General features: G+C 45.7%; 2 protein-coding genes across 5 annotated transcripts in view; both read left to right on the top strand.

Moving 5' to 3' along the window:
• The window catches only part of Sec24b (SEC24 homolog B, COPII coat complex component), a 69,523-nt gene extending 64,438 nt beyond the window's left edge, over positions 1-5,085 (top strand). For all 4 annotated transcript variants that reach the window (XM_038311096.1, XM_038311095.1, XM_038311094.1 and 1 more), the window contains 2 exons: positions 3,953-4,056; positions 4,252-5,085. In XM_038311096.1, coding sequence (XP_038167024.1) covers positions 3,953-4,056; positions 4,252-4,366 — 219 coding nt within the window. In that variant the 3' untranslated portion in view covers positions 4,367-5,085. The remainder of the gene's footprint in view (positions 1-3,952; positions 4,057-4,251) is intronic.
• Positions 5,086-18,220: 13,135 nt separating this feature from the next.
• The window catches only part of Mcub (mitochondrial calcium uniporter dominant negative subunit beta), a 51,002-nt gene continuing 45,946 nt past the window's right edge, over positions 18,221-23,276 (top strand). The window contains 1 exon segment of the mRNA XM_038312062.2: positions 18,221-18,398. Within this exon segment, the coding sequence (XP_038167990.1) occupies positions 18,300-18,398 (99 nt within the window). The 5' untranslated portion in view covers positions 18,221-18,299.

Here is a 23,276-nt window from a genome sequence, read left to right as displayed (position 1 = left end):
AGGTTAAAATACACAAACACATACAGACAGAGTCAATGACAGCGGTCATCCTTGAATTCCCCAAGAATGCCCCCTTTATTGTGTTCAGGGGCAGATTATATAGAGATAGCCACACCCCAGCCAAACCCACCAGAAACCATTCTCCTGCCATCAGGAACTCCTGAAGGTCTCGTGCTCAGAGCAGCTGTAGGTACTCAGATCAGGGGATTACAAGAAATGCAGGATCTGGGGTCTCTCTGCTCCCAACATCTCCCCCCTAAATTTTTTATAAAACAGTGTCTGATCTTAAGTATTCGGGGGGGATGAGGGGTCAGTTTCTCCAGGTAACATGTACTTCTGGCACTGCTGTGGTATCCGCCAGGCTAGGCACCAACTGGGCTGAGGCAATGTGCCTTCCACCACAGCCACCTAGCAAAGCTCTGCTCCAGCTGCCTTCTAGCCCCAGCTGCATTCGTTTTGGGTCCAAACTGGTGCATGGAGTGGAGCAGAACTCAGGGAAGCAGGCTTGCTGCTCTACAACCACTGAACGGGCCCCACCTTAGGGAATTTGGGCGTTGTCAGTCTGTCTGGCTACTTCCTGCTGAGCGGGGATGCCGCATTCTTAGGGGTATTTACTGCAATTCACTGCCATTTTCCAGTGACGCTCCGATGCAAGTCACGGTCGTGCTGTGCTGGAGTGGGCCTAGCGTTCTTGCCTTCTTGGTCCTCGAGGCAGGTCCCGGGGTTTGCACGCATGGCAGCCCCTCAGCGCATATCGCCTGGAGTTGCTTGGCCTTGGAGCCACGGCCACTGACACTCCACTGCAGCGTTTCAGGAGGTCTCGGGGATTCAAACCACATGAATTTCGAATAAATCCTTAGGCGCTCATTATCTGTGGAGACAAAAACAGAACCTCTTTTCCAAAGCATCAAATTCTTAAGCCCATATTTTAAAGTCAAGATACCTTTCTTAGCAGTTCCTAGAATCAAATGTCTTTCTCCAGTCCAGAACACAAAAGACAACACAATCAACATATCATACATTTGTACACATTTATCTTTTTAAGCTATATACTTTCTATCTTTTCCCAATACATAAGTCCCCTCCGGCCGGGGACAACCCTGTTCGTTTACCCCTCTTTCTCAGTTGGAGTTCCACTTGCTGCCAAACCAAGCGAAAGACATCAGGATTAACACATATACCCCAATCCACCCTCACCTTCTGAGGGCGACCTCTCAGTGTTCCCTAGTTCCCGATATCTCAGCTGGGACCTCCAATTTCTGCGCACCGCGCCCCCGTGTCTGCATTCGGTGCGCTTTTACCCAGTTCACGAGATTCAGGCAAGGGGCTGGAGGTTAAAATACACAGACACACACACAGACAGAGAGACAACGACACGGGTCATCCTTAAATTCCCCAAGAATGCCCCCTTTATTGTGTTCAGGGGCAGATTATATAGAGATAGCCACGACCCAGCCAAACCCACCAGAAACCACTCTCCTGCCATCAGGAACTCCTGAAGGTCTCGTGCTTAGAGCAGCTGTAGGCACTCAGATCAGGGGATTACAAGAAATTCAGGATCTGGGGTCTCACTGCTCCCAACACTCTTGGTTTTTTTGAGACAGGGTCCCTGCATGTAGTTCAGCTGTCCTGGAGTTCACTGCGTGTTCCAGCCTGGCCTTGAATCTTGGGCAGTCCAGTCGCCATGCCACGCTTAGTGTCCACGCAGATTTCCTTAGCTTAGATTGAACTTCTTCACTCTCAGCTGACAGGAGGCAGAGCTGGGCTCCAGGGAGGCCCTTCCCTTCTCTCTCCCCTCAGCTTTCCCTCTCCATCCTGCCTCAGCATCTCCAGTGTCTAACTGCAAAGCATTTCCATCACCTCTCAAGACAGAACCTTTCTGTCCAGCTACTCCCCTTCCTCCCTGGTAGCTATCAGTCTACATTTTAGTTACAATTTTGCCTGTGCCCAATGAGTCATAAATGGAGTTGTACACTGCCTGATGTTTCTGTCATGTCTGAGCGGAGTCTGGACAGCTGGCAGTGTTGTTTCTCAAGTACATGAGCAACAACGGATTCCTTGAAACATGCTGCAAGGACAGCCCCGGGGGTCCCCAGAGGGGATGCATGACTGAGCGGTGGGCCTGTGTCTCATGAGCCATTTCTGCAGGGTTCATGTCTGTAGAATGGGCATCTCACTGTCGTGTCCATTAGTAAGTTTTACAGGGTAGGTTGTTTTCCTTGAGACTCTTAAAGGTAAGGCATCATGATTGTTAGGAATTAGGCCTCAGGTCCAATATGACCATGAGTTGCTGGGGGTCAGGATTGTTGAAGGGTGAAAATTTCTCCTTTTATTTTTGACTTTCTTTAGCCAGATGTAATAGTGTACACCTACAATTATAGCATTTGAGAGGTGGGTGCAAGAGATCAGGAGTTCCAGCCCAGCCTGACTGTATCCCATCTAAGAAAACAACAAAACAAAAAACATCCAAAAAAAAGTCAGATGTGATAGCACACATCTTTAATCCCAGCTCTAGGGAGGCAGGAAACAGGTGGAGCTCTGTGAGCCCAGTGCCAGCCTGGTCTACAGAGAAAGTTCTAGGCCAAAGAGTTCCAGGTCTATATAGTGAGGCTGTCTCAAAAACAAAGCACCAAAAAAGAAAAACCCACATCTAAAAATTTGATTTAAAAAAATTTGTTTTGACATGAATTACATCTGTGATAATTCAACAGTTCCATTTGTTTTACTGTGTAAGGCATGCTTTAGATTGTTCACTGGGCTTAGGCCTTGAAAAGAAGAATGAGCTATTCCTTACCCCATGTACAATAACCAAATACACACATACATACACTGTTAAACTTTTAGGTCATTTAAATAGGCCATAGTTCTAAAATACAGTTACAATCTACGGTTTAAAAACTTCAAGAATTAAAGATGGAGTCTGGGTCAACTGTTAAAAGCATTTACTGTTCCTCTTAGAGATCCAGGTTTGATTCCCAGCACCCACATGGTGGCTCACAACCATTTGTAATGCCCACTTCTGGCCTCTGTGAACATGGCATGCAGGCAAAACATCTGCATAAATAAAGTACACCTTTTCTTTTTCCAGTCAGGCCCAAGGAGGGGACTTTTCTTTTTTAATTAGTTATTTATGTGTGAGTGTTTTGCCCGTGTGTCTGTCTGAACCATGCGCATGCCTGCCTGGTGCCCATGGAGACCAGAAGAGGGTGTTTGATCACCTGAGAGTGGAGTTCCAGACAGTTGTAAGCCGCCATGTGAGTGCTGGGAATTGAACCTGGGTCCTCTGGAAAAGCTGGGAGTGCTCTTAACCACTGAGCCATCTCTCCACACCCCCCTCCAAAATAAGTAAATCTTTAAAAGAAAAAAAAAAGAATCAAATGGAATTCTCAGAATGTGATTTTTCAAGTAAGTTATGTATAATTTTAAGGTGGATTTGGAGTTTAGTGATAGCCCTCTTCATTTCCACATTGCTCTTGGAGAAGCAGGGAGCTGAAGGTCCCAGTGTGCACCAGTTGTTGCTTTACTGATTGTCTAGAATAATCCAGGAGGCAGGTAAAATAGCATCAGTAGACTTACCAGCAAACACACCTTTTTTCTCCTACAACTAAAATTTCCTTCCTGTGGTTGCTCCTGTTGGGGCTAGGGGCAGAGTGCAGGCTTGTGATTGGCTGCCCGGAAGCCTCAGTTCCAATTCTGCCCCAGCATCTATTTACCAGATGGCAAAGGTTGGAGATCACACGCTGTATGATGCGCTAGATTATTTTCCTCCCCAAAAACTGTACATTGTGGATGCATGCATGGAAGCCTCTGTGTATACATGTACATGTGGTTAAGTGCTATGTTGTTACAACCGTTCTGTTGTGTTTACTAAAAGGAACTGCGGCCTGAAGAGGGAAGAGCATGTTCAACGTTAGTGTATGTTTGTGTTTTCTAATTATATTTCTTTTACCAGACACATCTTCCAGAGCTAGACACGCTTTCATCGGAGAGAACTAGATCCTTTATAACATGGCTTAGAGACAACCGCCCACTAAGCCCTGTCCTTCACATAGTAAAGTAAGTCTTCTGTAACTTTATGATGGCATCGTCTTTCCTATACTTCTCCTCAAATTACAGGACTTTGTGGTGGTGCAGGTGTGGCTGGATTAACCTCTTGTATGTTCCATTCCACATTCTTGTCATTGCTACAGTATACATGTATCCTGTGTAATAATATGTATGCTTAGGTAAATGCTGTTTTCTGCCTTTCAGAGATGAGAGTCCTGCCAAAACAGATTTTTTTCAGCATTTGATTGAAGACCGCACGGAGGCTGCGTTCTCTTACTATGAGTTTCTGATTCACATTCAGCAGCAGATTTGTAAATGAAGTCCACCAGAGCGCGTCAGGGTGAACGCTCCACAGCCAGAGAAAGAAAGCACGACCCATGGAGAAGCACAGGAGACTGACGCAAGGTGCTGGGAGACAGGACGTACATCACTCTGTCTGAGGCTCGGGCCAGAGATGAAGGGGAGGAGGGCCTGAGTCCTCCAGACAGTGCTGACCACCCAGCTCGCCTGATTGGTCTCTGCCTGTTTCCAGGAGTGCAGCAGCGCAGCTCTTCTGCGAGCCAGCGGACGCGGGCTGTGTGCGATGACGCGGCATGATCTAAACTAGAGAAAGTGTCTTCTTACAGTTAACAGAACATGTCTGACGTGAGCTCCGACGAGAATGCCGAAGGGCAGTGGCTCTGCGTCATTTGTTTGTATGGATTGTTGCACAGGCGTGATTCAAAGTCAGGCAGTGAAGTCAGCGTTTTCCCTGGAAAGGACTAGAGTTTCAGTACATGAGCTATAGAAAAAATATATATAATGTACATACGTGTTACATTTGTAAAGAAAATGTAAGATGTAACTAGGAACATGAATTGCTAAACTGTGCTGCATTGTTGGATGACAGCTCTTTGTCACAGTTAAGGAATGAGGTTGACTAATGCATATTATGAATTGAGTCCACACAAGAAACACGAAGCTCTTTGTAATTCTGTTAAATCTTTTATGTGGATTTATTTATGATCAGCCTACTAATTAAAAATATTTTGCTTGACAGTTGGTTTGTTTCTCTGTTTGTGGAGGGTTTTTGGTTTTGGTGAGGATTGGTGATATTTTTTAAACAGTAGGAATCTTGAGTTTACCACTTGGAGAAGATGCAATCCCGAGTTGCGTTCATGAGTAAATCTGTACATCGTCATTAGTTTGTAGACACCACCAGGTGGTGACTGTACTTCAAACATGATGTTTTTTTTCCAAATACATTTAATGACTAAGCATAATTTATCTCGTTTAGATTAAGGCTTTTTTTCCCCTACCTATTTGTAAAGAAAAACTTTTAAGAACATGTGACTTTCCTTTTTAATTGACTTGAAGATCTTATTGAACTCTGAGAGATTTTTGTTCTGATCAAACTCTGTCATTCACAGTAGGTTATCTGCTATGAAAATTGATGACGATCCATTGGATTGTGAAGTAGAATTTTATTTTATGCACTGTGAAAATCCCTGTTGGTAAATGTTAGGGGAGAAAATCAGACTCTTGGTATGTGTGACTTTTCCTGGACTTCTAACTTTGTAGGTCCCCTTTCTTTGTTTCTGTTTTTTCAGGAACAAAATGCTTTTGTTTCTATTCTGGTTTTGGAAGGTGATGTGGACCACGAAGAGGCAGATTTAGAAGAGCTAGAGACCCCGCTGGCAGCAGTGGTGATCTGAAGCTCATAATGTACCCTTTGGTGACGTTCCCAGCCTTTTCTGAGAATAGCCATCATCTCAGGAGACAGCACCCCGGGGTGCCTGCTTTTCCCGCAGATAAACACAAAAGCGCTCTCTCCCACCCCCTGATGGAAGTGAGTTTACATGACTCACCCTAATGGGTGGCAGAGCTGTTCTAGAAACTGTTCTCCCCACCCACAGCCCCCACAGGGCTCTGCTTGTCTCTGCCCCCTGCTGTCACCATCACCACCAAGGAGCTAACTGCGGGTCCCTAAGGACAACTAACTGCTGTCGTTCCGTTACTTTCTGTTTGTGTTATCATTTCTCGTTTATTGCTGTGTATCCGTGTGAACGAGAATACGTGTGTGGAGCTCTGCACAGTGGAAGTTACTTCTCTCCGTCCACTCTGGCCTTCACGCTTTGATCTACTGAGCCATCTCTCACTGCAAAATGAAAGTGTGGCATTTCTACTTCAAGACGAATGTTTTGTCTTCGTGAACTTTGTTACTTATTTTAAAAATTACTAAATCACTTAACCTATCACAGGCAAAAAAGAAACCCTGTAACCACAGTTCTCAACACGTAGGTAGTCACCCCTTTGGGGGTCGAATGGCCTCTTCCATAACAGCAGCAAAATTACAGTGATGAGATAGCAGGAAATAACTTTATGGTTGGGGTCAGCACAGCATGAGGAACTGTATTAGGGAGGCGAGAGGAGGGGGAATTGCGTCTCGTCTGTCAAGTGTGATGAGGGCCGTTCTCAGCTGTTTTAGAAAGTAACAGAGGCCCTTCTGGATGGCAAGAGAGTTGAAGGCCTAAAGCCTGGTGACTGTTTGGGAAGAGAGCCGTCTGAGCAGTGGTATCTGAGTCAGTGAGTGACAGTAACCTTTGAGTCCCACTTGACTTTTCTGGAAAACTCCAGAATATCAGCAGAGAAGTAGGAAGTGCCTGGTACCTCCAGAAGAGCGAGGTTGCCCTGACTATTGGTGTTTAGCACGTGCGACAGGCAGGACCATGTCTCAGTGGATACAGGTGCTTGCTGCTAAGCCTGGCGGCCTGATTCAGCCCTTCGACTCATGTTCAAAGGGAGCAGGAGCACTCACACGTTAGCTTGGCACATGAGACAAAGACCTAAAATATAGTATGGTGCAAAAGTAGTTTGTTATTCCTTCCCTATGGCTCCTACACCACCTGGAACTGCTGTCGGGCAAGGGTCTGGAGACGTGGGTCATTTTATTGTGTTCCAGGGCAGTTTATATAGGACTCTCCTTGACCAAGGGCCACGCCCTAGCTCTTGGGATTTTTCAGCTGCAAGCCCACCAGAAACCACTCCCCTGCCCTCAGGAGCTCACATGAGGGTCTCGTGCCCAGAGCAGCTGCAAGCACAGGAAAACGAGCTGTTTACTCCAACAGGCAGGGGGGTCATAGAAAATTCAGGGTCTGATGTTCCCCAGTCCCCAACACTTCCTCTCTAATCTCTGAATTCAGGGAAATAGTGCCCTCCAGAAAGTTGGGCGTCACCCTTCCTGCCTCCTTAGGATATCCGTAAGAAGAAAGCAAGCAAGCATGTGTGTGTGAGTGCCTTTAGGAGGGGTGTGCCATGCTCGTCCTCTGATGGGATATATACAGACCCACCTGTTGGTGAATGAGGCCTACAGACGTTCATTCTTTTGAAGAATGCGAAGTGTCCTAACCACTTGCACTGATTAGTTTCTGTCAACCTGAGCTTGGAACCTCACCTAAGGAACTGCCTCCATTACACTGGCTTGTGGGCCTGTTTGTGTCGTTCTCTTGATTATAGGTTGATGTAGGCAGTACCGCCCCCACCCCACCACCGAGTTGAATAAGAAAGCTCTTGGATGCTTTGCTGAAGAGGGACAGCAAGCAGCTTTTCCTCTGTGGTCTCTGCTCCAGTTTAGGCCTCCAGACTCCTACCTGCACTTCCCTCAGTGAGGGAGTCCAACTTGCAGGCTTGATACACTTTTCCTCCTCCATGTCACTTCCGGCCGGTGTTTTATCCCAGCGACAATGAAGCTAGCTAGGATGCCACTACATGAGTTACTACAGATCACTAAAATTTGGTCTTTGGGATTTTTTACGCTTTGTGAAAAAAAATGTTTGTTTATTCAGAGGCTTACTCGTGTTAGTTCTCTCCCACCATGTGCATTCTGTGGACCAAAGTCAGGCGATCAGGGTCGGTGGCAAACCCTGTGTCCACTGAGCCATCTCCACAGACAACCCCCACCCCACCCCCGGCGCTTTTTATTGAGGATTTTAGCTGGAATACAAAATAATAGCATTCATTATGACATTTGAGAGCACATCTCATGGTTCCTTGCTCAAATTCCCTCCTTCACTTTGCTCCCCATCATACCCCACACCCTGATCATCTCTCCACGGAGTCCCCTTCTGTCCCCACCTTGCATACACGCACACGCACACACTGAAATCTAGATTTCACTTATGAGAATAAATACGAACTAGATGTTGTAGTGCACACTTTTAATCCCAGCTGGCGAGGCAGAGGCAGGTGGATCTTCGAATTCAAGGCCAGCCTGGGCTACATAAGAGCTCCAGGTCAGCCACGGCTGCATAGTAAGGGCCTGTCTCAAAAAATAAAATAAAAAATTTGAAATGAGGATAAAAATAGTTTGTGTTTCTCTTTCACTGACTCTCACCTTCATACGCCATCTAATGTCTTGTTAGGAATGTGTGTGTATTTAGGTTCTGTGTATGAGAGAAAATATATTTGTCATTCTGAATCTGACTTAATGAAGATTACTAAGAAACATATGCACAAATGGTAGTTAATATTTTGTTTGGATTTTACTGGGACAACTATTCTTTGCAAATCCTGCTTTTTGAAGAAAGATTATTTAATTGTATTAGCTTGCCCAGAAGCACACATGCAGGCCCCATCCCACCCATAGGTTACCCAGGACCTGACAGGAACTGTTGTGTCCTTGATAGTGGGGCTAGACATCCCCTTAGGAGGGCAGCCCTGCAGGGAGGTGGCCACGGTTTCTGTTGTTACCTTTGTTTTGTTGCAAATATGATTACCTTTCCTTGAGAGCCACTTAGGTTGCTGTAGGATTATTTTTATTAGTGTTTGGTGACATATATGTGCACATTTTATACTTTATTTTTCTGGTTTTCTATAATGAGATTTTAAGATAGCTCAGAAGAGAAATAACTATGACATAACAAAAACAAAAAACCCAAGTATGTACAGTGTAGGCAGAGCTTTCCTGTCCCACAGCTGTTCTCAAATAATCATTCAGAGGCTTAGTACTAATTATAAATATTCAACCAATAGCTGAGGCTTATTATTAACTAGCTCTTACATTTTAAGTTAACCCACATTCCTTATTTACTCTCTGTCACGTGGTGGTACCTTTATTAGCATGGCATGTTTATCTCCTGTTCCCTCCGCATCTGTCTGGTGACTCCTGACTCTTCTTCCCTCTCCTTCCCAGCATTCTCAGTTTGACTTTTCCACCTAACTTTATCCTGTTCAGCTATAGGTCAGTCAGCTTCTTTATTAAACCAATCACAGCCACACATCTTCATAGTGTGCAAAACGACAATTCCACAGCCCTATAGCCTGGCCTCTACTTTGCTTACAACCCTTACTGATAGTAACAGATTAAGATAGGCGCAATAGAAATACTGGGGTTTTCTAGCTGATAATCTATAGTTTCATAATTGTGTGTTTGTTCTTAAAAATGAAAAAGCAACTGCTTTTAGTTCTTTATTACATATAAACTTAATTAAGGGGAGAGTGACTATATCTTGGTCTGTCCTTCCCTCCCTCCTTTCTTTGCTCTCTTCCTTACTCCCTCTCTTTCTCTCTTCCTTCCTCCCTCGGTACCTCCCCCCATCCATCTGTCCAATCCCTCTCTCCCTTCCTTTGGGGTTGAACCCCAGGCCTTCTGCAGGTACTCTGCCACTAAGCTACACCCCCAGTTCACCTTTATCTTTTTTGAACTTCTTATCCTACTTCCCATATCCCCCAAGTACCCAACCCAAGGCATCATATACAAAACCATGTTAATTTAATTGAATGATTATAAAAACTCACTAGGCCTTCCTGGAGGGCCCTATGCTCACCCCGTACCACCAACACTCATAAGCAATTCATTCCGCATTTACCCTTAGACAAGTTGTAAAACTGTGTCAGTTAAGAGGACTCCCCTATTTTTAAACAGAATTCCCATCTTTAATGTTTAATGAATCACCTACAGCCCTGGTATTCGGTTTCTTCTTTGTAGTCCTTCCCCATTAGGATTTAGCTGCCTATTGGGAGCCAGATTGGAAGGGGATGGAAGGTGCTATGCCCTGCTTCCAATTAATTATTAAAATGGGGTTTCGTTCCTTTTTCAGAGTCGGGAATAAAGAATATGTGAATAAATGGCTGAACAACACATTTAAACAAGAACGGCCGAGACTTAGAACTGAGGTGGTTAGTAAGTAGGCTGGAATGACATGCTCATAAGCAGTCATCTGAAAGCCAACCCCCACCCACAGCTTAATGAGTTTAAATTGCCTTCATAGGATTTATGGGGATCCCTGGGGACATAATCTCAGAAAAAGGAGACTGGAACAAAGTTGGAGGGGAAGGCGGTTTGAAGGCAGAACTTAACACTAAGCTCAGAGCAGCTTACTGCATAGTGTTATAGGAGCTATTGCCATTCATACCCAAGTTTAATGCAGTGTGGACCCCTTCCTGCCCAGCCTTGCTCAAAGAGCCTGTCAGAACTCAGGCAAAGCATTGCTACCTCCTGCAGTCTTTGCTGGGCACTCCCCACCTGGATTAGATACTTCTTAGTGTTAGATGTGTCCATATGTGCTTGTCTCTACCACGGCCCATGTCATGCCCATTATAACTGACATTCTCTCTTGAAACAGAGACACTGCCTGTAGTGGCTATTTCACTCTTTGCTCTTTGGGGGGCTGCCACTCAGCTCCCAAATAAACACTCTTTATCCCGTATACCACCTTTCTTCCCTTCTTATCCACAGCTGGTTGTGTCACTGGGTGGCTAGCCCCTGACCTCCTCTTTTTCTCCTTTTCTCCTCCTTGCTCCTTTCTTCCTCTTCCTCTTCCTCTTCCTCTTCCTCTTCCTCTTCTTCTTCTTCTTCCTCCTCCTCCTCCTCCTCCTCTTCCTCCTCCTCCTCTTCTTCTTCTTCCTCCTCTCTCTCTCTCTCTCTCTCTCTCTCTCTCTCTCTCTCTCTCTCTCTCTCTCTCTCTCTCTCTCTCTCTCCCTTCTATTTATTCTCTCTGCCTAACAGCCCTACCGATTCCTCTCCTGCCTAGCTATTTGGCTGTTCAGTGCCAAATAGGGTGCCTTAGGCAGACAAAGTAACACAGCTTCACAGAGTTAAACAAAGGCAGCATAAACGACTTCAACACATCTTTGCATCATTAAACAAATTTTTCACAGCATAAATGAAATGTAACATATCTTCAACTAATATTCCACAACAACTCCCCTTTATATTTCAGTGTTTATCATACCTGGCACATACTAGATATTTAGCAAATGTTTGTAAAAGCTCTGCTTAATAACATATATGTATGTATGTATACATACATGTAGCCATTAACATATAGAGATAGAGATAGATTAATATAGAGAGATTAATATATAGAGATACATAATATAGAGAGATATATAGAGAGAGATTTTTTTTGAGACAGGGTATCTCTGTGTAGTAGCACTGGCTGTTCTGGAAGTCACTCTGTAGACCAAACTGGCCTCAAACTCAGAGATTTGCCTGCCTCTGCCTTCCAAGTGTTGGCACTAAAGGTGTGATCCACTACCGCCAGGCTGTGTAGAATAATTCTAAGTTAGCACATGAGTGGAAAAGAAAGACATATGTAATTGAAGGAGGCAGAGGCAGGTGGATCTCTGTGAGTTCAAGACCACCCTGATCTATAGAGCGAGTTCCAGGATAGGCTCCATAGCTACACAGAGAGACCCTTTCTCCAAAAACAAAAACAAAATAAAGCAAATAACAAAAAGAGGCATATGACTCCCTAGTACTGGGATTAAAGGTGTCAGCCACCACCACCTGGATCTCTTTCTGCATTGGTTTTGTGTAGTGCAGGATAGCCTTGAATTCACAGAGATCCATCTGCCTCTGTCTCCCAACTCCTGGGATTAAAGGTGTGTGCCACCACTGTCTCTGGCCTCCAGTGGCTTAGTTTTACCTTCTGGTCTTCAGGTAAGCTTTTTTATAAAACATAAATAAAATATCAGTATGTGTAGCGACATATGCATGCAATTGGGCAAGTTGGGCTATCAAAGCAAGAGGATCAGGAGTTTAAGATGAATTTGGCCTCTAACAAGTTTGAGGCTAGCCTGTGATGGAGCCAGCCCTGTCTCAAGAAAAGAGTAGTACAGCAAGCATAGTCCTGGGGACGGAAAAGGAAATCTGTGCCATCCTACATAGAAATTCAAAGAATTTGTCAAGGGAAAAAGTGAGCACATTTGAAGCTGTGGTTGAGACGGGTGAGGACAGAGAGGCTGCTGCTGTTAGACAGGGGTGTGTCATCAAAGAGAATCTGTGCACTTCACACTGGGTAAGAGGAAAATTTCCTTGAAGCTGAGACCTTTGCCACCGACGGCTATAGGACGCACAATGCAAGTCCATTTGAAAAACATCATTTGAAATGACAGTACCTGGAAAGAGCTTCTAGAACATTGTGCAGGAAAGGACGGCCTAGGAAGATGTTGTCTCCAATCATGCAACCAGGAAGTCCAAGACCCCTGCAGCCATGGGTAAAAGCAACATGGCTGTATCTCAAGGTAACATGAACTTGGTGTTGGCCACATGCTGCTGCTTTTGCAGGCATGCAGAATGCAAGAGTCATGGAGTCCTAGGCTGCACAGAAATTCCAAAATAAAGCCTGTGGGCCAGAGAGGCTACGGATTGCCGAGTTACAGGGTGGGCCTGCCCGAACCCACAGGAGCTCATGTACCCTGGACACCACTCTAGGATTTCCTCAAGGACTTGGGTACAAAGATGTCTCATCTGTGAGGACAGAAGCTGCATGGTTTGCACACTGGATGTCCAGCTGGTTTGGGGCCATTGATCCCTAACTCATTGTTAGCTGGAACCAACTTTGATGCCTCGGTGTGGCATCGTTCCCAGGGGAAGCAGGTAGCTTCCTGCGGATCATGGAGCAGGTTTTCTTCCATGTAATACACACATGGTGTGGATGTGGGATTGCCTACTTTGCCCATGTTTCTGCCACCAACACTCTCTGTGGCTCCCACTATGCCTTCACCTCATTGCTTCTGACCAAGGGACTCATAAGAAGTGTGGCAGTGAAAACTCATTAGTTTCACTACAGCCCGTCACCCTAACATGCCGCTGGCCTGATAGACAGAAGAACTTCCTTCTGAGGATCAGTTAGAAAGGGCTATCACAAGATACCATTCGAATTAGCCACTGACATTGGCCTATAGCAAGAGAATCTGAAGATCAAAGTGAGCCTTCCATCTTAAGCTGCGTTCAGAGCCGTAGGGTCTTAGTTCCCAGATGGACCGGATAGTCCCACTGAATCAGAAGTCATGAGTGCTCTCTGGCTGTTTGAGGCTCCCCCTACAACCAGGAGATTGGTACAGGTTCCAAAGAAGAATTGATTCGTTACTATGTAGCCTCCTCTGGGATCTAGAGATTTCAGAGTGCCTTTTAAGACTTCCATGTTTGATACTGAAAGTTAATGGGTGCTCACGGCTCTCTAAAAGAGCAAAGCAGAGGTGATTCAACCGAAACGCTTCAGAAGTTGAGTCTGGAATTTCCTACCAGGTTAAGGATGTTGAGAGATGTATGACATAAATCGGAACACAATCTGAACAGGTCTAATGGAAATAACTGTGGTTGTGAGAAAAACAAAAACAATCCTAGTTCTGCGCCTGCCACACGATGGTCAGTCTTCTTAGCTTTATGTCCTGGGCAAAAGCTCTCACCATTTTCTAGCCGCATCCCTGCATGAGGCAATACTAATTCTTTGGTAGGAGTTTTGTGAAGACTGTGTGGAAGATGCGTACAAAGTCCATCATACAGAGTCGGGCAATGATGACATCATCTCGCAAAGCAGCTGTGCAAGGGAACCGAACACAGGTCTGGATCTTTGCCTACGGAGGCTGCGCTTTGTCCTCATGCCGTCTCTGGTCTCTACCTTCGCTGGAATTCTTACCCACTCCAGAAACAAACTGTTGTGATGTGTGTGTGCGTGTGTGTGTGTGCTGTTCCTGCTGCCTTCTCTCCTATTCGGTGCAGTGAGTTTGTTAATGATATTTAACATGTGCTTCAGAAACAACCAAGCTGTTTGTCCACTGTGTCCACATGCCATAGGACTCAAAACTTGGGGCTCATAGAGAGCCACAGCAGTGGGGTTTGGCTGCCGTACCTGACCTGTTCCGTGTGCTCCTTTGGTTCTTGAGACAGGTTTGTATGACTCAGTTTATGCTGTTCTTTTAAATTGTGGTCCAGATGATTCTTGAACTCACAGGCCTTCTGTCTCAACCTCCTTGGTGATAATCCTCCTGCCTCAGCTTCCCAAGTGCTAAGTAATATTTTTCAAAATCAAAACCAAGTGTTGTAGAGAAAGCTCTGTCAGCGCTTGCTATGCAAGCATGAGAACCTGGGCTCAGTCCCCAGCACTTATGGTAAAAACTGTGTGGTAATATGTTGTGGAATGTTATTTTAACTATGTAAAGATGTGTTACATTTGTTTGTGCTGCAGAATATTACTTTAATGGTGTAAAGGTGTGTTACATTTGTTTATGCTACATCTGTTTAACGGTGTAAGGATGTGCTACATTTGTTTCACCTTGCCTGTCTGAGGCACCAACTGGTCTAACAAAGAGCTGAAGGGTCAATAGTTAGGCAGGAGAGTGATAGGCGGGGTTGGAAGATGGAGAGAATAAGTAGAAAGAGAAAGGAAAGAAGGAGGAGAGAACCTGGGAGAAAGAGGCACATGACCTAGGCCAGAAGTCAGGCAGTTGCCAGCCAGCCATGGAGACAATAGAAAAGTAAGGTAGAAAAAAAGGGAGGAAGGAAAGAATAAAGAAAGGAAGGGAAAGAAAAAGAGAGAGAAGGGAAGGAAGGAAGGAAGGAAGAAAGAAGAAAGAAAGAAAGAAAGAAAGAAAGAAAGAAAGAAAGAAGAAAGAGAAAAGAGGGAAGGAAGGAGGAAAGGAGGAAAGGAAAGTCAGGCAAAAAGCACCAAGACAAAACATAGCAAGAAACACAATAAAATAAGAGCTAAGATAAGGCTGAGCATTCTTAACTAATAATAAGTCTTTGTGTCATGATTTGGGAGCTGGATGGTGGCCCAAGAGAAAAAGCCTGGAAACGCAATACCTGTTTGTATTCCTAGTGCTGGAGAGGCAGAGGTGGGAAGATCCCTGGAGCTTGCTGGCTAGCCAGCCTGCCCTAATAGTGAGCACCACATCTGCAACAGAATCGCTGTCATGAGAGTCACTGTCTCAAAAGCCAAGGCGCACAGCTCCCAAGAAGTGACACCACAGACTGATACCTGGCCTTCACAGGCATGGCTACACATGTGCATGTATATTCATATGTGAATATGTATGCGCACGGGTGAAAATTCATGCAAAGTTTCTTGATGTGCAAAATATCTCAATTTTAAGTTCAGGATTTGCACCGCACATTTGTAGGGTCACCCTGATCCTGTCTACGACATCTGTGGCTGGGAGTAGGGCAATGGTCAGCTGATAGCAGAAAACAGGAAGTATTAGACTAAGATTAAAATTTTAGAGCCATAAATTATGTAATTCTAGACCTAAATGCCAGATTCAAACTTTGGTTTCATATATAACAGGGATCTCAAATAACACCCTTTGGGGTTTTTGTTTTTGTTTTTGTTTTTGAGACAGGGTCTCACTATGTAGCCCAGGCCTGCCTGGAAGTCATTATGCATTTGAGGCAGGTTTCAAACTTACGGTGACCCCTTCCTTGTCTCTGCCTCCCAAGTGCTGGGATTTAGGCATGAGCTGCCAAGTATAGTCTTTGGGATATTCCTAAACACCTTGTTTTTCTTCATTTTGTAAACAACAGGTCTCAGAGCCAAAACATCAGATCTTCTAGTTGGTACCCTCTTTGTGCTTCCTTCCTGCAGCCCCTTTGATTGATGACATTTTAAAACACGTTTAAAAAAATTTTTTTTAAGATTTATTATTTTCTGTGCAAAAATATTTTGCCTGCATTTATGCATGTGCACCAGTTACATGCCGGGCACTCACAGATGATGGTAGAGCATCAGATCCCATGGAACTGGAGGTTCCCAGAGTTTGAGAATGGAACTGGGACTCTCTGCAGGAGTAGCCAGGGCTCTTAACCTCTAACCCATCTCACCAGGCCCTTGCAGTACGATTCCAGTCACAGCCTGGGCTTCTTTGGCTCTCTCGGGAGCATCACCATGCCCTTTGTTTGTGCTGCTGTATCTGCCACTGAGGCTCTGCTTTTGCAGAGCTTGGCCTAACATCCAGCCCTCCCGCACTGCCTGTCTGGGTCACCAGTTTCTGCAGTTCCAGTTCTGTTGCTTGTCGGTGCAGCTGGAGTCTTCCTCCACTTCTGCGGCTCCACCCCCCCCCCATTAAGAAAATGCCTTTGTAAGATCAGGCTGCAGGCAAGCCTCTAAGGCATTTTTAAAATTAGTGATTGATGGGGGAAGGCTCAACCCTGTGTGGGTGGTGCCATTTCTGGTCTAGTGGTCCTGGGTTCTATAAGAAAGCAGACTGAGAAAGTCATGGAGAATAAGCAGTAAGTAGCATCTCTCCATGGCCTCTGCATCAGCTCCTGTATCCACGATCCCCGTCCTGTTTGAGTTCCTGTCCTGACTTCCTTCAACGATGGACTACAGTGTTTCGAAGTGTAGACCAAATGCCACCCCCTCCATTTGCCTTCTAGCCAAGGTGTTTCCTTGCAGCAATAGGAACCCTAAGACAATTGTATAGAAGACTTTTTTTTTTCTTTTTTTAATTTTGGGACAGCATCTCACTATGTATCCCTGGTTGGCTTGGTACTACGTAGACCTAGCTGGCCTTGAATTTACAAAATCCTCTTGCTTCTGCTTCCTGATTGCTGGTATACCATTGACCTAGAGAAGCCTTTTATTGGGCCTAATGTTGCAACACCAGAACAGACAATACATGATGGTGTCTCCCGGAACACCCTACTTATATAACTAGAGAAGGGGTATTTGACTAACCACGGGAAAACTTTCATATAGATCGTTTGTGTTTCCACCAATCACAGCACTGTAACTTCTGAGCTACCAGGTGAAGCGCTTTCCCATCTGGTCTGGATAAAATAGTTACAGGGCTTGTACTAGCGAAAACAGCCTATGTCGGGGCTTCAAGTTCAGGAGCTGTAGCAAACAGCTGTGATCATCATTGTGTCATTTCCTCAAGCCATCTGTGATGTGCTCAAAGTGGCAGAGTAGCTGGTGGTTTGATTGACAGTCCTTTGGCTCGAGGCAGCCATAGAATCAAGGGGAAAGTCCAACAGTTGCCAACTAGGAAGCCAGATTCCCTCCCCACCCCTACATGTTTGCTATTTACAGGAAAGTCAGAGTCAGGAGTGCTTACAATAGGAACCTACAGAACTGATCATTAACACTAATAGCCATTTTTAACAGCGCTACACAGTGCTTAACTCCTGCCCCTGGGAGAGGAGGGTCCTTTCATCTGTCCACCAAAGAGAAGCCAGTTCTGTTGTGAAAGAAAATTTCCCAGAGTTTGGATTTGGGCCAGACCGTAATGATCTACAAACCTCTGGTGCACCTAGAGCCCTGGGCTCAGGCGGCTGGCAGGCTCAACTCAAGCCTTGCAGCCCACCCGAAGGTGGAGCTTTAACAAACCCATATCGCTCCCTCTCTCCAGCTGGGTAAAGAGAGTAATTTCCAGGTACCTTCCCCCTGCCAGATCCCGGAAGTCCTTTTTCCAGGGTCCGGGGTCTCCCTGTGTAAAAGCAAGAGAACCGGAGAGCAGGTGCGGGGAAGTTTCCAACGGAGAGAACTACTCTCCCAGCACTCGGTGCTAGAAACTGGTTGTGGGAGTTTCGGTTCATTTAACAGGGTTTCATGTAGCACAGACTGGCCTCCAGCTATTTAGTGGAAGATTGCCTTGAACTCCCGATCTTCAGGCCTCTGTTTCCAAATCTGGGGTCCCAGGCCTGCCTCACCACTTCCGGCACTGGCTGCTGTCAACAGCAGCGTGGTGTGAGCCCGGCTCTTGTTCTTTTCTCAAGAAATACGTGCGGGAAGAAGAGAGGCACCAGAAGCCTAAGACTGGGAACTCCATCACTCGCTCTTTCTAAAAAAAAAAAAAAAAATAGTTTATTTTTTGTCGGAGGAAAAATACCGAGCCTGGAGCCCGGGTGTGCACCAAGCCAAGTGGAAGCGGGGACACACCCTCCTGTCACCGCCCCAGTCGGCGGCGGGGCGGGCTGAGCCCACACCCGGCTGGGCTCTGGCGGCTGGAGGATGAGTAGCTGATGCCTGGAGCTCCGGCCGGGTAGGAGGATGCTCCTGAGCCGGCTCTATCTGGGACGGTCGCGGCTGCTGCCGACGATCCGAGCCCGCGATCATTCGTGTCCGAGGCCACTGCCACCTGCACCCCAGGTAAGGAGCGACGCAGGCACGCGAGCCGCGGGTGGAAAGTTTGCGTCGGGCAACTTTGGCGGGAGTGAAAACCAGGCAGTTCTCTGCGTGCTGCTCTGCAAGTCCGGGTGCCCCGACAGGTGGTGGCCTCGGACGACTGGTCCCTGGGCGGCGAGGAGGCTGCCCAGAGTGGCCAGCTCGGGGCGCTTCTCCCGGGAGTGCAGCTGGTCGACCCCAACCGCGGCGTCTTGCAGTTTGTAGTCGGTGGAGGAGGAGCCGGGAGAAGGCGGTGTGCTGTCCTCAGGGTAGGCTGTCCGCTGGTGTCTTTGTCCGGGGTAGGATTTCCCCCAAAGGGGCTGTCATCGGGGTAGGCTTTAAGCAGGATTGCCTTCTCTAGGGTGGACTGGCCCAAGACCGTGTCTTGTCCATCCTCCAAACTCCAAGCCCTTCATTGCGTGTAAACAGGAGGCAGTAATGAATCAGAAGGGCGTACTGTGGGTAACAGTTAGGCGGCCACAGCTTGTGTCATGGCCTGTGTGGAACCTCGAGGAGAAGGGAAGAAGTGTGGGTGTGCACCAAAAAGGAAGAGCGGGAAAGTGCTGGCGGGAGTGTGTGTGTGTGTGTGTGTGTGTGTGTGTGTGTGTGTGTGTGTGTGTCGGGGAAAGAACCTCAGGCTGCCTGGGGCTGGGGGGAGGGGCTGAGTCGACCCACCCCTCAATTACTGGGTTAGCATCAGGTCGCTAAAGGGAGAGCGATATATGTAAATATTTATTATCATTCAGCTGGGCGGTGAGAAAGAGTGCCAGCTCTGTCACTTTCACTTCCTGTTTCTTTTGTTTCCCCCCCCCTCCCCCTCCCCCTCCATCCTTGGATTCTGCCCCAAAGCATTATCTTAATGCTTTGGAATTTGGGTTGATACGGGAAATATTTCAAAGCAGTTACAAATCTCTTTCCTTGAATGTGTTAAAGCAAGTGAGGAAGTCCATTTTGATACTAATACCTAAGAAAATGGCAAACTCCTTAAAAATCTAATGTGGTAATCCCCATGACGTGGTTTGAGGGGAGAGGCTTCTGGAAACCGTACTTTAAAGGCTACCTTTCAGAGTCAAAGACATTCCAAGCACTCAAACGGTCTACTGCCTCACAACGCAGAAACACACGTGATAATTAAACACTGCTAATGATTACCAAGCGCATTTGACAATTTCGGAGTTCTGAGAAAGGAACAAAACAACTAAGGGCCACACCTACCTACTGATAAGCCACGCCCCTTTAAAAACCACCTGGAGTAACATTTTTGTGACTTCCAAGACTGGCAGCCCTTTCTCAAAGGATCAGCGCCAGCTCTAAGCCCTTTCCTCTGCACTGCCCGTCTGAGGCTAGATACAGTGATACCGCAGTATACCTGCCCCCGATGAAAACAGCTACAGAGGGGCTGGATACATCCAACAACCGGGAAATGTGGTTACTGTTTGGTTGTAGCTCATTCAGCATCGTAAGAAGCCTTAAGTTTGAATGATTTAATTCGCAGTCTTAAGTCAGCTGCCCAGGCCAGAAAGTCAATTTGCAGAACTTCAGAAGTGGAAATGTTTCCACCGGTTTGCCCAGGTGACACAATATCCCATCCCATAATAAAGCCCAGCCTATGGGTTTACCTCTGTGTACAGCTTTGCAGCCTCCAGGAACCTTAAGAGTTTCAACCACAACTGCTAAACTATTTTCCGCAAATCAGAGCTCCCCGATTATAGATACTTTTTTTTTTAAATTCTAAGATCTCGCTACTTTCCATATTTAATGCCCTGGGGCTAAAGACAAATATCATTGCTGTATGTTTTCTCCCAAAAAGCATTCCTGTCACCCAAATCCCATGAAAACAGTTTTGAAAAAAGAGAAAAAAAAAGGTTTTCTTCAAAAAATCCTAGCTTGCAAGGACTTGTCATAAGCCACATGTTTAATAAGCATTTCCAACTATAATTGGTCTTTTCTGAAGTTGAGTGTGCATTTAATAGCTTTGAGAAATATCTGGTTCTCATCCTTCATATGGTAGGTGGGCAATTGTCTGCTGATGTTTTATGGACAGGGAAAAAAAAAAACCTTCCAGTTTGTTGACCCGGATATGTTTAATGTAGCAGAGTTGTTTATTAAAGAACACACATTGTGTGAGGCTAAAACAAATGAACATATTGCGTTATCTTTGACCTGGCCTGGAATCCGTGATCACCATGTCTGGTGACAGCCTGTCTGCCTCCAGTGCTCTGGCTGTGGTTGTCAGGGTGACTGGAGGCTCCTGCTGGCGTACATGGACACTGGGCTGAGCAATCCCAGTGCCTGGAGGGTTGTATCCAAACAGAAAGCTCTCGCCTAGATGTGCTTTTCTTAATCTGGGTTTTCTGCTGCTTAGATTTAAAAAAAAAAAAAAATCCCAATAGGATTTTGTGTTCTCAAAACGTCATCTAAATCTCCAACACAAGCTGTTTAACACTTTTTTAAAGGCAAATGTAGTTTGCTATGAAACTCAAGGGTCAAGTTTGCTTTTTTTTTTTTTAACTTCCAGAAACAAAGCGTCCAGATGTTTCAAACTGTACAAGATGTTAACTTTGAAGTGCTGGTTTCGTCTGTGGGGGTTTAGTGAACAAATTGTTCTTGTTTGCCACTTCCTTCTGTTTCATCTCTAGTCTGCCTCTAAAGTGATGATGTGATCTACAATTCTGGTTTCAGAGCGCTCTCTCTCTCTCTCTCTCTCTCTCTCTCTCTCTCTCTCTCTCTCTCTCTCTCTCTCTCTCTCTCTCCCCTCCACCAGTGACTGATGCTTTGGCCTCAAAGTAGTTCTAGACTGGTCTGTCTCGAACACTGTAGGAATCAGACCTTTATAATGATCGCTTGCTATTTACTATAATTAAGTGTATTCTGTAGCAAACTAGAATAGGAAATCTATTTTTTTGTGTCTTGGCAGATAAGCATCTGTTGATGAGACACAAAACTAGAAAGCCTGAGAGGTTAACTGTTTGCTGACTCTGATACTCGCATGTGCAATAGGCCATCTCACTTTTTGGTATCAGGCAACGGGGGCATCGGGGTGCCAGCAGGCCTGGCCCTGCCACCTCTCGTCTCTGCAAGTTTGCCCAGGCCATTCAGTCTGTGTGAACCTGTTCCCCATGTTCAGAACCAAGGGGATTTGTCTTGTTGCTCTTAAAGCCCCTTTTCATCTCTTCGCATGCCATTTTTGTTATCTTCTCCCCTGGGAGTATAACATAATATTGAATGAAGTATTATCAATAACATTGAATGGAGTACTATCAATTTCAGAAAACATCATGATGGAAGAATTCTGTCTGAGGTCATCAGTAGAATGCTGCTTCCTCGTGGGTGGCTGTTATGGTATTCCTCTTGTTACAGTTTGAACCTTGAATGTCTCCCATGATGGGACCCCTAGAGCCTAGCGGAGGATGCTAGGTGTCGGCGGGGGGGGGGGGGCAGGGTGTGCCTGTGACAGGGCAGTTGGGACTCTGGTTCCTCTTCTTGCTCTTTTTGCATCCATGTTGTGAAAGGAGTCCTCTGTCACATGCTTCCTTCATGCTATGCTGTGCAGTCAATAGAACAGGGCCAAATGGTCTCAGATTAAAATCTCTTACTTCATGAATCAAAATGAATTTTCCTCCTTTAGAGCCAATTGTGTCAGAAAGCTTGTTTTTGAACAGAAAGCTAGCATGCCCATCCAGAAGATTTTATTTACTCAATTGGGTTTTTATGTCCTAATAGGATAGAGTAAATCCATCAATATTTCATTCTAGTATATTTATCTATGAAATGTTGCCTATTCAAGAATGTCTAATATTTGAACTCTGTAATCACTATGGATATTATAGGCTAACATAAAGGCCATAGCCAATAAGCAATTAACAAGACAGGATATTCTAGGGATCTACTTTAAATCCTATTTAACTTGGTATCATTGGTTCCTTTTATAACTTTAAATTTTATTTTATGCATACTGCTGTTATGCCTGCCAATAAGTCTGTGCACCATGTGCATGCCTGGTACCTGCAAAAACCAGAAGAGGGTATTGGATCTCCTGGAATTGAAGTTACAGACAGTTGTGAGCTACCATGTGGATGCTGAGAATCGAATCCAGGTCATCTGGAAGAGCAGCCAGTGATCGTAACCCCTGAGCCATCTCCCCAGTCTCTTGTTAAATTTACATAAAGACCAATTAATAACAGGACATACTTTGGTATACTGTTCACAGACTGTGAGCCTGGTGACATATTCCAGCATATTGCTGTTGGAAGGGATGGGGTAATAGCTCCTGTCCTGTCCATTTAATGAGGAAGCAAGTGTTTTGAGGATTGAGCCCCAGCCCAAGGGTTTTCACCCAGTTTCCTCCTGAGGCCCAGCGTTTGGTGCTAGTTCAGTGTTGCTCAGCTCCTCGCACCTCTGGGACACATCTGGAGTTCTTCATATGGTGGAAGGACTCATCTCAGTTGGCCTTCATCTGCATTCTACCACTCATAGGCCGATGATTTCCTTGGTAGAGAAATTAGTGACCTGGACCGAGGGAGGTCACTAAAGGAGGCACAAGTATGTCTGAGCTCAGTAGTATATTGTCCTTTCTTTCTTCTCTCCCTCTGAATGGTTACCAACCCAGCTAGCAATCCTGTTATATCCTACTTTTTGTACTGGCCAAAACAAAAGGTCACCTTTTGGGCTCCCAAAGACGAGCTCATGTATTCTAAACCTCTTGGGTATGATCAGTAAATAACAACTTCACAGACCCTGTCAGGAGGAATGAACAGCCTGCAGTTCGGCAAACCTTGGCTGTTTGTCACCTTCTCTGACCATGGGTGTCTTCATGGGGCCAGGGAAGACTGTAAAATCTGTAAGATGGTAGATGAATTTCCC

The sequence above is a fragment of the Arvicola amphibius genome, chromosome 14 (genome assembly GCF_903992535.2).
Source record: "Arvicola amphibius chromosome 14, mArvAmp1.2, whole genome shotgun sequence".
Classification (NCBI taxonomy): Eukaryota; Metazoa; Chordata; class Mammalia; order Rodentia; family Cricetidae; genus Arvicola; species Arvicola amphibius.
The sequence above is the reverse complement of the archived record's forward strand: the minus strand, read 5'-3'. Positions and strand labels throughout refer to the sequence as shown.